General features: G+C 34.9%; 1 protein-coding gene across 1 annotated transcript in view; it reads right to left on the bottom strand.

The window, feature by feature from the left end:
* Window positions 1-1,890: 1,890 nt before the first annotated feature.
* The window catches only part of DDX60 (DEAD (Asp-Glu-Ala-Asp) box polypeptide 60), a 204,479-nt gene continuing 189,050 nt past the window's right edge, over window positions 1,891-17,319 (bottom strand). Inside the window, exons 29-34 of the mRNA XM_006864550.1 lie at window positions 16,692-16,833; window positions 14,721-14,842; window positions 7,446-7,593; window positions 5,798-5,940; window positions 2,529-2,680; window positions 1,891-1,972 (exon numbers count right to left, since the gene is read on the bottom strand). Coding sequence (XP_006864612.1) covers window positions 1,891-1,972; window positions 2,529-2,680; window positions 5,798-5,940; window positions 7,446-7,593; window positions 14,721-14,842; window positions 16,692-16,833 — 789 coding nt within the window. The remainder of the gene's footprint in view (window positions 1,973-2,528; window positions 2,681-5,797; window positions 5,941-7,445; window positions 7,594-14,720; window positions 14,843-16,691; window positions 16,834-17,319) is intronic.

Raw genomic sequence — 17,319 nt, 5'->3', positions numbered from 1 at the left:
TTTAGTGGTTGATGAATAAATTTGATGAAAAATAGTGGTATTATTTGGTCTTCCTTGTAGGTAGATGGGTATTATCTTCTCACAGACAGCATTATACCTCATGACTAATCTTAGTATGTTCTTTTTTATGATGACTACGATGCCATTCCTCTTCAATTTGCCATTTTAAACATAGTAAATCATGTGATTTTCAGATTCAAAATGTCCAATACCAGTCCATTTCAACTCACTATACTGATGCTTATGCATTCAATTTAACTTTTGACAATTTCCAATTTTCTTAGATTCATACATCATACAATCCATGATCCAATTATTAATGGATTTTACAGCTGTTTTTCTTCATTTTGATTTGTGCCCCATCTGCAAATAAAGGTCCCAAGGTATTTACTATTTTCGTGACATCATGGTTCAACTCTATTTTTAGGAGGCAGTTCTTCCCCAGTTACATTTTGAGTGCCTTCAAGTCTGAGGGGCTCATCATCTGGCATTTTATCTCATGATACTCTGATGCTCTTCATCATGTTTCAATCATCAATAATCTGTTGCTGACAGTGTTCCACTGCTATTCATAAGGTTTTCAGTGACTAAATATTCAGAAGTAGTCCATTTCTCCTTCTTTCTAGTCTATCTTCATATGAAAGCTCATCTGAAACCTGTACACCATGGGTGACCCTGCTGGTATTTAAAATACTGGTGGCATAGCTTCCAGAATCACAGCAACTCACAAACCATCACAGTATGATAAACTGTCAGATGAGTAGTGGAATAAACAAAATATAAGATAGAAAAACAATGGAAAGAATCAACAAAAGCAAAAATTGGCTCATTAAAATCATCAAATAGAAGATATTACTAATAATATTACTGTTCTACTACAAAATCATCACTACAAGAACAAACTGTCAACAATTATGCAAAAGTGAAAATCAGAAGAGAAGGAGGCAGGGAAACTAGAGTATTTGAAATGGGAAATAAAACAACATAATTAAAAGAAATGTTGACACATCATAATAAATGCTATTTATGTCACTGAACAATTTGTGCAAAATATGTCAAATGGGAACTTGACTTTCTATGTAAACTTTCACCAAAAAGTCTGTAAAATATTCTTTTAAAAATACTTTAACTAGAAATACCTCATGTTGGCAAAGCAAATCACTTTTGTTCTAGCATCACAAAAGTAACAAAAAATATTGCCCAAAGGGCCTGATTCAGCTCTGACTACAAAAATAAGGAACTATGACCTCATTAGCAACAACCTAATATTGAATGGATTCATGACAAATAATATATATATTATTGAAGTGATAGAATAAACAGAAATTGGTAAAGTAATAAAGTGCAATAGGACTGTAAGCTTAGGAAGACAGACATCCAACTAGACAATATTTAGTGATCAATTGCACCTAGAGATGGTGTATCTATATGGAAATCAGAATTTCCTAAGTATCCAATGTGATCTGTTAAAGATGAAGACTGGAACTCAATATAAGAGATCAGAACTGGGTTTGACCTACAGAAAATACTGGTAAAAGCTAGAGATTCAAGAATACGCAAGCAGACATAAATGACCTAATGAAGCCTTAATGAGTCCTCAAAATATTTTGTATCTTATACACACTGACTGTTTCCAAGAATCAAAATGGCTTTAGAATATTTTTGCTTGTTTTTATGTGATGACTGATACTCAATGGATGGAGCTATATGTCCAATGGATTTTGGCATTAATTCCATTACAGAAATTATGAGAAATCCAGCAGAGGTTTGAGGAGTTGAAATGCATAGTAGCCAGGAAATTAAATGGCACCTTCAAATATCTGACTTATAGTAACAAAGTAACACTTAAAAAACTATCATTAAATTATGAGGAAAGTATGAAACCAATATTTAAAAATATATGACACACCTGATCATTCGTATTATACTTGCAAAATTTTTCAATAACATATAAGCTTCATTTTCATATATCCTAAAAAAAAAAAAAAGGAAAATTAATGATCTATGAAAATTAAATAACTTCATAAACCTCTCTGATAATGGATGTTGTCGTTAATGTTAAGTGCTCTTGAGTTGGTTACAACTCATAGCATCCCCGTATAGGGTTTCTGAGGAGCAGTTGGTGGGTTTGAACCAATGACCTTGTGGTTCACAGTCCTGTGCTTATCCTGTAGTGCCACATCAGTGTGGATACCATGGAAGTATTTGTAATTCAAAATATTTCAATTCTAATAATGAATAAGTAGAAAAAGAATGAATAGAAATATCTGAGTATGTATGAATATTTTTATATTTAGAGTATTTTTATGCCCTGTGAGTCAGCCCAAGGACCAAGATATTGCTGTTATATCATAAATAAAAATAGCACAGAACTTGTTACTGACTCTTATCATTAGTCTGAAGAAATTGATTCAGTACATTTAACATGATCGACCAATGTTATGCCTAACATTAAAAACAAAAGGACACTGTCTTAAAATTCTTTAAAAATCACACTATGAATATAAAAGTACATAGATAAAACATACCTGTTATCCTGGACTAATCTTTTCAAGGAACCATGTTTATAGAATTCAAATGCATAAGCACTAAGTGGCATTCTTCTTCCTTGGTTATCAAGTTTCTCTGACCACAGCACAGGAACCTGATTGCCACTGATGCCAATTGTGCGCAGAATAACCTAAAAAAAAAAACAACACATTTTCTCTTAATGTGCTACTTATGTGTAAAGGCAGATTATGATCTCTTATATTGCACTTTGTTGTTACTTTTTTTCATTGATATTTTTTAAACACATACTTTAAAAGATAGAACAGAAGCGGGTGGACAGGGACAGCTACTGCAAGAGAAGAGTGTCTTTTATACACATATGTTGATTCCAACTTGAACAAATCTACAAAATGGATTAGCTTCACCATTGAAAATTATTGTCTCCACCACAACTGATGGCAATTTCAACCATTAGCCTTCTATATTCTCAGCAAGATGTACTGAGCAAGAAAAACTAGCTTAAAAAATGTACCATTATCTTAATCAGTTCAGGAGATACCTTGGCAAATATGAATTCAGGGACTGTGTATGTCCACAAGGTTAGAATTAAAATGAACAAACTTTAAAACCCAATTACCAAAAGGAAGAAAAAGGAGCAGTAAGAAAAGGAGGCAAAGGAAAAGAAGAAGGAATAGAGAAAAAAAGAAAGGGAAGAAGAAGCAGTCAAAGGAAAAGGGGGAAAGGAAAGACAGAAAACACAAAACAAAACAATACTTGTTAATATCTGCTCATTTTATTTTTTCAATCCATATTTGATAGTGTCGATAAGAACTCTGGTAGATGGATAGTGGGGATGTAAACTGGTACAATTATTTTCTAAAACGACTTAGTGGTATTTTTGAAGCATGAATATTCTTATTAGTCTCATAACCCAGAAAATTCTTTTGGAGACTTATACCCAAGAAAACCTTTTGCGTGTGCACACCAGATTTTTACAGCAACCTTTCTTAGAACAATAACGTCTAGAAACAAACCCAAGTGCGAATTAACAACAGAATATATAAATTGTTTTATATTCATCTGATGAAATAATATGAAGCAGTAGAAGTAGAATGGAGCTTCATGTAACAACATGGATGAGTTATGGAGCACAATGTTAGGTACAAAAAAAAAAAAAAAAAAGGAACATTCAGAAGACTACATCAAGTATTTCTTCAATTTTTTTTTTTTTTTTAAACTGAAAAGCAAGCACAAATAAATTGTAGACCCAGCATTCCCTGGAGACCCCTATGTGTGTTGAAATCAATTTTTTCCTGGATTTAGGAGTTTCACAGTACAGGAAGCCCAGGTCCAAAGGATGTACGACATCTCTTCTCTCTGGGTAGCAGTAGGTCCCTCTCTTTGCTGATTTCCCTTTTTATCTCTTATAAGTAAAAGGTGTTGTAAGATAAGGACTATGATGGAATTAGAGTCCAGGTGTGGTACTGTGGGTTAATGCACTGGACTGCAAAGTCAGTTTGACCTGCAGTCAGTGGTTCAAGTTCATCAGCTGCCCCTCGGAAACTCTGCAGGGTCATTATGGGTCAGAACCAACTTGACAGAAATTAACAACAGCATTATGGAATTAAGGGTGTTGCATTCTACCCTTAAGAAACCCTGGTAGTGCTGTAGGCTAAGCACTGCTAGCCAAAAGGTGGGCAGTTCAAATCCAACAACTGCTCTGTGGGAGAAAGATGAGGCCTTTCCAATCCTGTAATGATTTACAGCCTTGGAAATCCTATATACAGAGTAATTATGAGTCAAAATTAACTCGAAGGCAGTGGGTGGTTGGGATTCTACACTTAATCCTTTCAATGATTTATCACGTCTGATCACATCATGAGGACCATCACATAACTAATAAACCACTGAGAATCATGATCTAAACTCCCCCTCCCATCACCTCCCAAAACAGGGGTGGCACTGTAGGATAAGCACTCGACTATAAGGTCAGCACTTAACAACAAAGTAGGCCATAACTAATTATAATATAATTATAACAGTAAAAATCACACCCACTAGTACCATGTTGGTGCCAGTTCTAGGAAATCCCAGACTATCCCCAGAAAACAAGGAATATTCCACCCCTAAGGAGCTCTGGTAGCGTAGTGGTTACGAATCGGGCTGCGAACCTTAAGGTCAGCGGTTCGAAACTACCAGCTGCTCCGTGGGCAAAAGATGAGGCTTTCTACTCCCGTAAAGATTTACACCCTCGGAAACCCTGTACAGGGTCGCTATGGGTCGGAACCGACTCGATGGCACATAACAACAACAACAACAACAAGTAAACATGTGTTAAGAAAACAACAGATAAAAACTCTGAGCTGCAGATGCCTCGGGGTCTTTTATCCACTGTAGAGATAGACTGGGTCTCTCACTCAAGTTCATGTTTTTGCTTTGCAAAGCTAGCTGCCATAGGTTAAAGAATACCAAATAGAAACATAGCTGTATCAGTCTCTAGGATTCCACCACTCTGTGGAGACAGACCCATTCTCTCCATTTAGAATGCACTTTCTTTTTGTAATGAACGTAGAAGTTGTTTAATGAGTTGTCTGTGAGATTTGGTTCACAAACAGCCATCATGCCCAATTCTTTAAGGGCTAGGCAAGAAAGAGATCAGGGAGGTCCAGTAAGGACAGCATTTTTACAATGTATGTATTCACCAGTGCAAAGTGCTTCAAATATGTGATAGACTGACCCTCCACCTCCAGAACACCATGAGGAAACAATGAGTCTGAATCAGTACATATCCGGTACCTCACAGGGCTCTGTCTAATTGATTGGGGAGTGTGTGGCAATATATCACAAACATTATATCCTATGATGTCTATATCAGCACTCCTCCAGAAGCCCTTGAAAAAACTTATGGAAAGGAGACAAAAGTAAGTGGCACACACAGTACATACATTTGGATTAGTTGTACAATGGATAGAAAAGGTGTCCTATACAAGATCACTATGAGTCAGAACCCACTCAATGGCACACGACCACCACCACCAAAGTAATGTGGAGAAACCTGGAAGAAAGTTCTATTATTGCAGGAGCAAATTTATGCCAATCTCTCTAGTGTCTTAAAAAATGGTGGTGCCTGGAAAGTTTCTATAAAGAGGCAGAGTACCTCAGGTCAACGCTGAAATCATACTGACTTCAACAATACTACTTTCCTGGTTATTTTTGTTCATATGGGTGATATTTTTTAAGTCCTCTCTGGGCTTCGTAACAGAGCAAATCCATTCTCTCTTAGTCATCAATCCCATTCTCTACTTACATTGTTTATAGTCTGGAATTGAAGCAAATCTACATCTGTGTTTCCAGAAAGACAAACGAATGGTGAAACAGCTTTTCTCCCTTCTTTGCAGTTCATTAAGTGAGCCACAAGCTGGGAATCTTCATATTCTTGACCTGTGAATTCTGAATGAATTGGAATACATTAGTTTATAAACATTAGCCAATTTTCAAGCCTTGTGTTTTGTTCTAGACCATGCTGTAAGTGAAATCATTCAACTTTGCTAGACAGGTGTCCTGAATATGACACAACACAATTTGTGCAGCTTGGCACAGAAGAAGTTGATAAATGATAGCTATTAATGGTATTATTATCATCATCAAAACTTGTCATTTAGTTGCATTGCTTTGCTTTATAGGAAGTGAAGTATTCAATTTAAATTGTATACTGTTTTAAACAGAATCATTGTTGTTAACTTGGACTTTTTACCAGTGAACTCAGACTTGGCTCCAGAATTTATCTAGGCAAGGTGTTCCATGCAGTCACTCACTATCAGTAGATTTGGAAATGGCATGTGAAAATAAATATATTCTCCATTCCTCCTCTTGTAAAGCAGCAGATCATGCATTCAAGCTTGGCTCCAATTTATAATGGAGGTGAAAGAGTCATACACTCCCATCTTGCCTCCTGAGTGATGCTCATAGTACCATTTATATCTGTTTTTGTTCATGTTGTTCCTACCCTAATAGAACAACAAGATCTACCTCACAGATTTTTAATCCAGTTAGAATGGTAGGGTGCAGTGAAAGGGGGAAGTTACTACCTGATGAACTGATGCCCTTTGTCACAGTTCATGTTTTTGTTCTTTGTTAGTTTCTTTTCTTCTTCTAACCCCTAGAAGTTTATATCTAATAGGTTATGAAAAATAAAATCAAGCACTAACAATTTTTAATATATGACAGGCACTATTTTAACATATTGACATATATTAATTTATTCAGTTCAATCTCATCAAAATTAAGTAGATGATGTTATTCTCATTGCAATATATCTGTTGAGAGAGGTAAGGGAGGAAAAGACTGAGTCATTTGCCCAAGGTCTAATGGCTAATAAGCGTCAGAACCAGGTTTGGACCAGGGTAATCTACCAAAGTGTATGTTTAGGAACACTAGCATATTCTTTCTCAGGAAAAAGTGACCGACGAATATCTAGTTTCTCATCTCATAGCTGTTCAGACTCCACTTTCCTGGCTTGATCTAAAAGCAAAATTCAATCAAGAAGGTTCATAAATAACTGTAGTTTCATGCTCTACTTTAAAAAAAAAACAAAAAACTTCTGATAATCACAAGGGAGCATAGTAGCTCTGTACAATAAGCAATGGACTGTGAAACACAAGATGAAGATGGGCAATTCACGCTCACCAGCTTTTCCATGGAAGAAAGATGAGGTTTTCTGCTTTGGCAAAGGTTTAAAGCCTCAGAAACCCTATACAGGGTCACTATGAGTCAACACTAGCATGATGGCACTTAACAACAACAATAAAGTTTCTTTCTTTGGAAAGCAGAAGAAATTCCCTCATTTTAAAGGGAACTGACATTTTTTGGCTCTACTATTCTTCTGGAATAAAATATACTTAATCAAGATTATTTACTGTTAAAATTGTTCCACAATAGACTTAAAATATACTTACTGATATTTGACAATGGGAGTTGATATTCCTGTTTCATATCAGCCAATTTGGAAGCAATTATTAGTAAAGAGGCAAAGTCCTTTGTTACATTCATGTTATACTCATGTAAAGCAGCATTAAAATCTTCAGGGAGATCATCAAGGAGCATCTATAGGCCAAATAATTTTTAGAAAAATAAATGCTTTCATAGAAAATGCATACTTTGAAAAAGAAAGGATAATGAATATTGCAATGTAACTATAGTTTTCTATTTATTTAATAATGCTATTCTTTAGTTCTTTCATTTGTAAAACTGAGATAAAATTCACTTTTAGTTTCTATTTGAATTTATAAGAGAAAATATCTTCAATCTTAATAATACAGTTTAATTCTATCTAATTAAAACAATCCAGTCCTGGTGTAGAGCTATAGGATTAGTACTAGACCAAAAAGTTGGTTAGAACCACAAGGTCAGCAGTTCAAACTAACCAGCTGCTCCTCAGAAACTCTATACAGTGTCGCTATGAGTCAGAAGTGACTTGACAGCACTTAACAACAACAATTAAAACAATGTTTAAAATCAAAGCTTGCCCTCTAGAAATATTGGATTTACTATTTTTTAAAAAAAATAGTGTCATATTGTAGAGAAAGTAATAAGCTAAAATACCCTTGCATATCTGGAATAAATCTCATTTATTATATATTTTTTTTAATTTACTGGATTCATTTCATGAATATTCTTTAGGAATTGTTTCATCTTTATTCATGAAATAGGTGCATTTCTAATTTTACTTTTTGTATGTTCTTGTCAATTTTTGTGTTATGATTAAACTGTTCCTCAAAAGAGTTAGGTAAATATTCTTTGTTGCAATTCTCTAGAAGAATATGGGGGAAAATTTGTTTTATTCCTATAATATTTGAAAGAATTCATTAGGGAAACTGTCCAAATCTGGATTTTCTTTGTAAGTATGTTTTTAAGCAATACATTAAATTTGTTTAGTAAATGTCAGACACTTCAGATTTTTTTCTTTTTAATTGACATAATCAGGCTCCTAATACCATGTTATTATATGAAATTAAATTTATGTGAAAGTAGAGAATGATCACATCACCTTATCCCCTCACCTGTACTGTGAACACCCACTGGATTGAGGTCACAACCACACATGCCTCCATTTCTCTCAGGAGAAGTTGGCCTCTACTGCCACCCACAGGGAAGTGACATCCAGTCAGGGAGGCCCAAGTGCCACTTTCCCTCCCTATTCCCTTGGTCCTCTCTTTCTTCTGCCCTCAATAGATTCATAGGGTGTGTAGTCCCAGATCATCACCTCAATGATCCCAAAATATCCTTAGTGGCTTTGTCAGTGTCAGGGAACTTTCTGTTCATAAGTGAAAGGGCCTATGTGCTACAGATGGTCTCCCTGAAAATCCCTGCCCCCTCCACCCTTATGTCTCTATGAGAATCGACAATCCAGAGCTTCCTCCCATGTTATGATGGCTGGGCCCAGCCTCTGCTCTTGACCTGAACCTATAGTTACCTCTGACCACTCACCTATTGACTACCACCCCTGCCAAAGAAGACTTCCCACCCTCACCTGGGCCCACAGAGGAGGGTACATTGATGAAACATAAGGGGCTGTTCAGGTGCCAGTCAGCTGACATGAGGTCCCATGACCAGAGCAGCTGAGTGGCCTATCTCAGGGCTCCTTAGACCATGGCCCAGCCTATCCATACTAATCCTTGGGGTCAGAAGCTGTGTCTAGACTCTAGATTTCCACTGCCTCCCAGAACCTGAGAATGGCCAACCTTCATACACCTTAATATACCAGCTGCCACTTCCCTGACCTCAGCCTCCTATGAGCACCGAGGACCTGCCTGGCAAAATCCTGTCTTGGTGGGTCACACTCTAATCCCTCCTCTAGTCCCTTGATGGCTTGGGGAGACCATGCACTCTTCCCTTCCTGGGAGGGCAAATATTATGTAACATGATCTTCCTTTCTATTTGTACATGAATATAGGGTCTGCCAGCCTGAAACCCCATTAAGGACTTCGTCATTCATTATAGCCAGATACATGTCATTAATACATAAAACAGTGGTGGCGGTGATTATGTGCTGTGGTGTCAGTTCTGACTCATAGCAACCCTGTACAGGGTGTCCGAGACTGGAAATCTATATGGGAGCAGAAACAGTAGGGTAGTAGATTTTGATGATTGTTATAAAAGGGAAATGTCAAATAATGAGATAGTAAGTACAGAGTAAGTGAATTTATTGTAACAAATTCATTAATAACATATCTTTTTGCCCTTTTGATATTTATAGGATCTGGAGTCCTGGTGTGGCACGGTAGGATAAGCACTATACTGAAAGGTTGGTTTGAATGGCAAGATTAGCAGTTCAAACTCACCAGCCACTCCTCAGAAACCCTATACAGGGTCATTATGATGTGGAATGCACAGCACAGCACTTAACAACACAACAGAATCTGTAGTAATGTACCATTTATCTTGTTGCTAGTAGTGACTTTTATTCCTTTATTCTCAATGAGTCTTGTAAATCATTTTATTAATCTTCACAACCAACCAATTTTGGCTTTCTGAACTTCCCTGTTATACAATTGTTTTAATTTATTTCTGTTTTCATTTTTATTATGATTTCTTTATTCTGTTTTCCTAAGGTTAGAGTTTATATGTTAATTTTCTTCCCAAGCTTTTTGTGATGAAAAGTTAAGTCACTGATTTTTTTCAGCTTTTTTTCTCCAAATAATGGAGCTAAATCTGTCAATTTTCTTCTAATCTGCACAAATTATGTCATTTTACAAATATTTACCTTCTTTATTTCTTAATAAAATATTTTATCTTTTATATTTTATTCCTATCTTTATCTATATGTATTTATAAATGAATTTGTTTTATTTTCAGGTAACAGGGCTGGCTCTGATTTTTTAAATTAATATTTACCTGGAATATATTTTTCAACTACTAAGATATGATTTATATAAATATAGTATAGGCTGGTTTTTGTTTTGTTTTGTAAATTTAATTTGGCAATTTTAGTTCTCTATTTAGTATACTTAACATTTAATATAAATTCTTATATAGAGATAGATAAGTGCCATCAAGTTGACTCCAACTCATGGTGACATTAAGCACAACAGAATAAAAAAATTACCAATTAATGTGTCATCCTCATGATTGACAACATGTTTAAATTCACCAGTGCAGCTATTATGCCAATCCATCCCACCAGGCATCTCTGCAAGAGACCGCCTCTGACTTAACAAGGATTCAGGAGAATCTAGCTCTGGTAACATAGGAGTTACGAATTGGGCTGCGAACCACAAGGTCACCAGTTTGAAACTACCAGCTGTTCCGTGGGAGAAAGATGAGGTTTTCTGCTCCTGTAAAGATTTACAGCTTTGGAAACCCTGTACAGGGTCGCTATGAGTTGGAATCGACTCCACAGCACATAACTAACCAACCAATTCAACATCAATCCAAGACCAATTCCTATGAGGCAGAGGTCACATATACCTCCACCCTCCACCATTCTTAATCGATTCTGACACCTCGCTATCCTTCCCATGGCACTCTACTTCTCTTCCAAGTTCAATAATTCATTACAATGACCACACAGAACTCATAGACAAAACTCATGATTATGAGACTTATAAAGGAAGTTATTAGATTCAGAATCAGAAATGTTCAGAATACAGATCCTTGGCCTCTCAGTCACAAGGACCCTTTGCCTCTGCCCTGCTTGGGAAATGTTACAGTGCCTCTTTAGCACATCTGATAAATGCCCAAAGGGCATTCCATTCTACCATCAACCTCAGACCAAAAGTGCTGGGCTTTAGCTCTCTGAATTAGCAAACTTAGTTTACGAGATTAAGTTCCTGGAGACACCTCACTACATAAGTGAAGGAACTCAAGTTCACTTGCTCTGGTCCAGAAAACCTGTCACTCTGTCTGACATTTCTTCTAGTAAAAACCTGAAAGTCGCATGTAACCTCAGATTGTATATGTCCAAAAAAATAACTTCACCTTGTTTTAAATAATATTTTTTTCAGTTTAAGTATTCAGGGTTAGTAGTTATCTTCATTCAGCACATTTAAAATGTAATTCTATATTCAGCTAGCATCCGTTTTTTGTTTAAAATGTTATATATATAATTCTTATTATTGCTTATTTGAAAGAAATGTATTTCTTTATTTCTTCCTTTGACTGATTTATGATTTTCTCATTATTTTTGGATGTTCAACAGTTTTAATTTAATGTTTCTTTATATTTACCCATCTTAAGTTTAATCAAGCTTTAAAAAACTTATATAGATTTTTTTCCCTTTCCTCAGCTTCAGAAAATTTCAAGATATTAGATTTTTTAATATTCTTCTGCCACTTCCCTTCCTCTTCTGGGACTTCCATTATATATACATTAAATCATTTAAGTATGAGATACATGTCTCTTGTACTACATACTAATGTTTTACCTCTCTCCTCTCTGTTATAATTTGAATATTTTTGAATGAGTTATTTCTAACTCACTGATCCTTGCTTTGTTGTTGTTAAGTGCCATCGAGTCGATTCCAACACATAGCGACCCTCTATAGGGTTTCCAGCTGGTGAGCTCGAACCACCGACCTTGCAGTTCAAACGACATTGCAGTCTAACGCATTAGCCCACAGCACCATACCTATACAAGTTCAATGATATGCATATTCTGATATATTCCTATAATATGTATATTCTGTAGTTCAGGTATATTTTTTCCACTAGGTTATGTCCATTTTATTTTTATGTTCTAATTATATGATTAATTTCTCCATCCATCATTTATATTTTCTATCACTTCCCCTATTTTCTTAAATATATTAACTATATTTAAAGTTCTTATATCTTCAATCCAGTAGCTAGATCATCTCTGGATCTAATTCCATTGCCGGCTTTTCTTCATGCTTGTTGTTGTTAAGCGCCAGTGAGTCAGTTCTGACTCATAGCAACCCTGTATAGGATTTCCAAGAAGAAGTGGGTGGGTTTAAACTGTAGACCTTGTGGTTCACAGTTCAGTTCTGATACTAAAGAGCCACACCAGGAATCCTTCCTCATACTTTGTTGTTGTTGTTGTTAAGTGCTGTCAAGTTGATTCCAACTCATAGCATCCCTGTATAAGGAGAGACTGGTGAGTTTGAACTGCCAAACTTACAGTTCAAATTGACCTTGCAGTACAGTGCTTATCCTAGAGTACCACACCAGGACTCCTCCTTGTGCTTATTGATAATATCTTTTTCCTAACACACTTTTCTAGTCCTTTTTAAAGCTCCAGAAGACATTTATAAAATATTCTATACATTTCAGATATTGATCTGTTCACCAGAGTGGGTTCTCCATTTTTCTGTTTGACATAGAGAATGAAGAAGTGATCATTTCAATCCAGGTAGGAATTGCTGTGGGTTGGTATTTTTTGTATTTTAGTAAAACTCAGTGTATATCTTGTTTGTATATGGTTTTAGGTCTTGTGACTGTTAAGATTTTTATTATGAGGTAGGTGGTTATCAGTGTTCTCAGACCTGAAAGATTTCCACTTCATGAGTTCCAACTTGCTTTACTTTTTTCATCACCAGTCCTAAATAGCTTTAGAAAATATCTGTATGTGGATCAAGCTTATACATTACTGAAGACATTCCCTTTCCTCCAGCAGGTTTTGTTCCTTTGCTTGCTTGCTGTTTTGTTTCACAAGCACTATAAGACTGGACTCCTGGTGTGGCACTACAGGACAAGTTCAAACTTACAAGCTGCTCCTCAGAAACCCTATACAGGGTCATTATGAGTCAGCACTGACTCAACGGTATTTAACACAACAACTTAAGGAAAATGCACTCTATCATAATGTCTCATGCAGATCCGGTACTCAGTAAGTGTATTATGGAGAACTCCACTATATGTTGGAAATCTGTTACATTTCTAGACTACACTAAAAGTTTTAATGAGTTTTTTGTTTAGTTTTATAATCTCACAGAGAGGTCTTTTACTAAGGCCAAGATCAACTTCATTTCATTTCCAGAATTCATGTCCAATATTGGCAAAGTCTCTGAGGAGAGCCATGGTTGATGATTGTTACCATACCTTGAAAAGTTCTTGCCACTATGAAATTTAGTGAATGTAATCCTCATTCACCTACCATGCCCTAGCTGGAAGTTGAGTGAGTATCAAGAATCATTACAAAGAGAAAGAAAATGTAGACTCAGCTCAGAAACTTATTTTACTCTATCTGTAATATATTTTATGAACTTTTTAAAGAATAGATTTACTGAAACTTCTTTCATAAATATAAAATTATTTAAACAAAATACTGTAAAAAATATAAAGGGTAACAACTAAAGTTTCATCCACGTATCTAAAGAATACTGTGTGAAAGCATTGATTTATAATTCAGCAACTGGACAATATCGATTAGTTCATCTTGTCTCTAAGATTATCTAGTAAAGGTAAGCCTTTCTCATATTCTAATGGAGTACTTTGTTAGTGGTATGCAGTTGATTTAATGATAAGGGATTGTGACCAAGTTAAACATTGATAATAAAGCTGCAAAGAGTATCCTTGTTTTTGGTCTCTCTGAGTCAAAGCTTTCTTTAACAGATCTAACACTTTCTCAAAGAAACCATTATGGTTCACAGGACATATTTCCTCCCTATTATAACTACATCCTGAAGTAACACTATCCTAAGAAAACTATAGATTTCACTATGGGAATACTGTTTCCTTTGGGGTGGGGGGAAGGAAGAAAGAAAGAAAACACAGAGTAAATTCCCACTCAAGAGTGACTGAGTGATGATATTTGACCAAATAGAAGTGCCCTGTAGGGTCTCTTCCAAGGCTGTAAATCTTTACAGAACCAAATTGCCATATCTTTCTCCTGTGGAATGGCTGGTGGGTTAATCAAAAGTGCCAACTTTTGGTTAGCAGCCCAGTAATTGAACCACTGTGTACCCAGTCTCCTCTTTTTTTTTTTAAATATATCATTTTCTTTGTCTTATTTTTTTATTCACCAAATGCTGTAATTTGAGACAATCAAATGAAAAACAAAATAAAAGACACTGACCCTTTCTTTCCTTAGATATTTAAACTTTTGGTAGATTTATAGAGGGTGAGTTATGAATTACAGATTTACTACAATATTAATTATAGAATGAACAAATTAATACAAAACAAACTGTTTTAAAAATCTACTGCTATTTAATTATTTTGTATCATATGTTTAATTATCTTAATCATTAAATGTTATGAGAATCATAATTGTACCTTTGATTGATGAGGCTTTAGAGGAACATTTTGGAACTTTGCTGGGATGTATTTTCTTCCAAATAGATTTGCTAACACCAACATTAACTTTTCCATAACATCTTGAGAAAAATGCTTTGAATCTGTACAAAACAAAGTTTCTTGTAAATAGTAAAAGTGAGTGGATCTCATTTTCATATTTAAGTTAAATATTTAATTTCATTTCATAGAAACTAAAAGTTAATAATGAAAAATAGTAACTGAGAAATGACTTTATCTACTGGCAGTTTTACATCTCCTTCCCTATCATCACTTCAAGTGGATACGTTTTCCTAAAGCATTTTATGATCATGTGTCTATCCTACTAAAAAATTTTTATGATATCTCAATATCTAATAAATGAGTCCCAAAGAGTGTTGGTAGCATATGGTTACAAATTGGTCTGCAGTTTGAAACTACCAGCTGCTTCATGGGAGAAAGATGAGGCTTTCTGCTCCTGTAAAGATTTACAGCCTCGGAAAGCCTATACTGGGCACATGGTCACTATAAGTCAGAACCGACTCCAGGACACACCACCACCACCACCACCACCAATAAATGAGTCCCAGTCTCCTTAGCTTAGCATTTAAGATGTTTCAAAATTCAGCCTACAAATTATCTCCCATCCTTATCTACCTCCTTAAATTCTGTCACTCAGATTAATTTAAGGTCAACTCACTATTCTTCAACATACAGGCATTTATTTACTCTTACTGTTGTGGGTAAAAAGTTGGCATATGTGATACCTTGGATTCTAAAGTCCTACTGTATCTACTTAATCTTAGCTCTGATACTTTGTAAAATTGTAGCATCGGCAATTTAGTTAACTTCTCCATGACTCTGTTTCCTCATTTACAAATGATGATAGTTATATTACCTAAATCATAAAGTTGTTGTCAAATTTTCTATCCTTAAACCTTCACACACACACACACACACACACACACACACACACACACACACAAACTGAATTTCCTGTTGCCTGAGATTATTTGTTTTCTAACAGGGCATAAATTCCTGAATTATATATGATCATAGTACAGTGGCTAGCCCTATTTTGCAAAGTGGGTTGGGTATTCCTATTAGTTATGATAATGTTGTGAAACACACTTAAGTCACCAGATAGTAAGAATGCAATTTTAGTTCAAATACTACAAAATGGAAACATTTAATTAAAGATGAAGTCTTTAAAAAACAGTATGTAAGAGACTTTTTGTTAAATCTAAAAAAAAAAAAAAAAAAATCTGACAATATTGATTTTAAATGGACTATTTGGTGAGAATTACAGATTGAATTTATTTTGCAATTACCCTTATATGGGTAAAATTTATGACATGTTAAGGGAAAAAATATTTAGAAAATATAATATTATATTACCAGTTATTAAATACGTACTACAGCCTCAGAAACCCTGTATAGGGTCGCTATGGGTTGGAACTGACTCGACGGCACTTAACAACAACAACAACAACATATAACTATTTAAAAAATATATATGATAGAAGAAAATATTCACTATCGTTTGGTAGTGAAATTACAGATGATCTTTATTTCTAACATGGATTTTCTAAACATATCTATTTAATGTTTATATGATAGACATATATTTTTAATGAGAATTTTTTTTAATTGCTTGCACATCATTTAATGGATTGTGAAACCTAGAGGCAATGAATCCTGAAGTATTATGTGATTCATTGATATTCTTTTTCAGTGTATGTATTTGAAGCATTCAAATTCTCTGGTACAGTTAACATTTTTAAAGAGTTGCCACAAAATATGGCTGTATCTATAGTAGTACATATGCAACTTTATTTTCAGTATCTATTTTGAAATATGTAAATAACCTAAATACTTATTTATATTTTTGTCATAGAAAAATGTTCTCCAAATATTAACTGCCTACAAATCTATTGCTGTTTTAAGATTACATATTTATAACCTCAAACTTACCAGCATTGGTTGGCTGACAGAGATTATGGAAAAGGCCTCTCACAAGAAAATTGACAAAAACAAGATTTGAAGGTTCATAACAATACAAATGTGATACAAGTCCAGCAAAACCCATTGGATTACCTTCTTGATCTATATATCCCTAAAGAATAAAAATAAATTATTAGTTTGACTCAACTCATCAAATTATTTGTAATTTATGAAGTGCCATATAAAAATAGTATTCTACACCAATATAAGAGATATTGATAAGCACCACAAAGCCCAAATTTGATAGCAACATCAATTGTTGCTGTTAGTTGCCATAAAGTAAGCCCTAAACTATGTGACCCCATGCAATATAGGATGATCCATTGAAATCCACAAGGATTTACATTGTTTCATGTTTCAGAGGTAGATTGCCAGGGTTTCTAGCTTGTCAATAAGTCCCACTGAATCTTTTTGCATCATCATAACGTCACAAAGATATGGCTATAAGCTGTATCCAATTAACAAAGTGGTTACTCAACTAAAGTCACAGATATATATTTGTAACTCATTGAGTAAAATAAGCAGAACAGACCTCAAAACCAAATCATTGATTGATTACCAGAACACAATGTATTGAACCTGTTGTTGTTGTTGTTAG

Source organism: Chrysochloris asiatica, unplaced genomic scaffold (genome assembly GCF_000296735.1).
Source record: "Chrysochloris asiatica unplaced genomic scaffold, ChrAsi1.0 scaffold00066, whole genome shotgun sequence".
Lineage (NCBI taxonomy): Eukaryota > Metazoa > Chordata > Mammalia > Afrosoricida > Chrysochloridae > Chrysochloris > Chrysochloris asiatica.
Note: the sequence above shows the minus strand (reverse complement) of the source record. Positions and strands in the feature narration are given on the sequence as shown.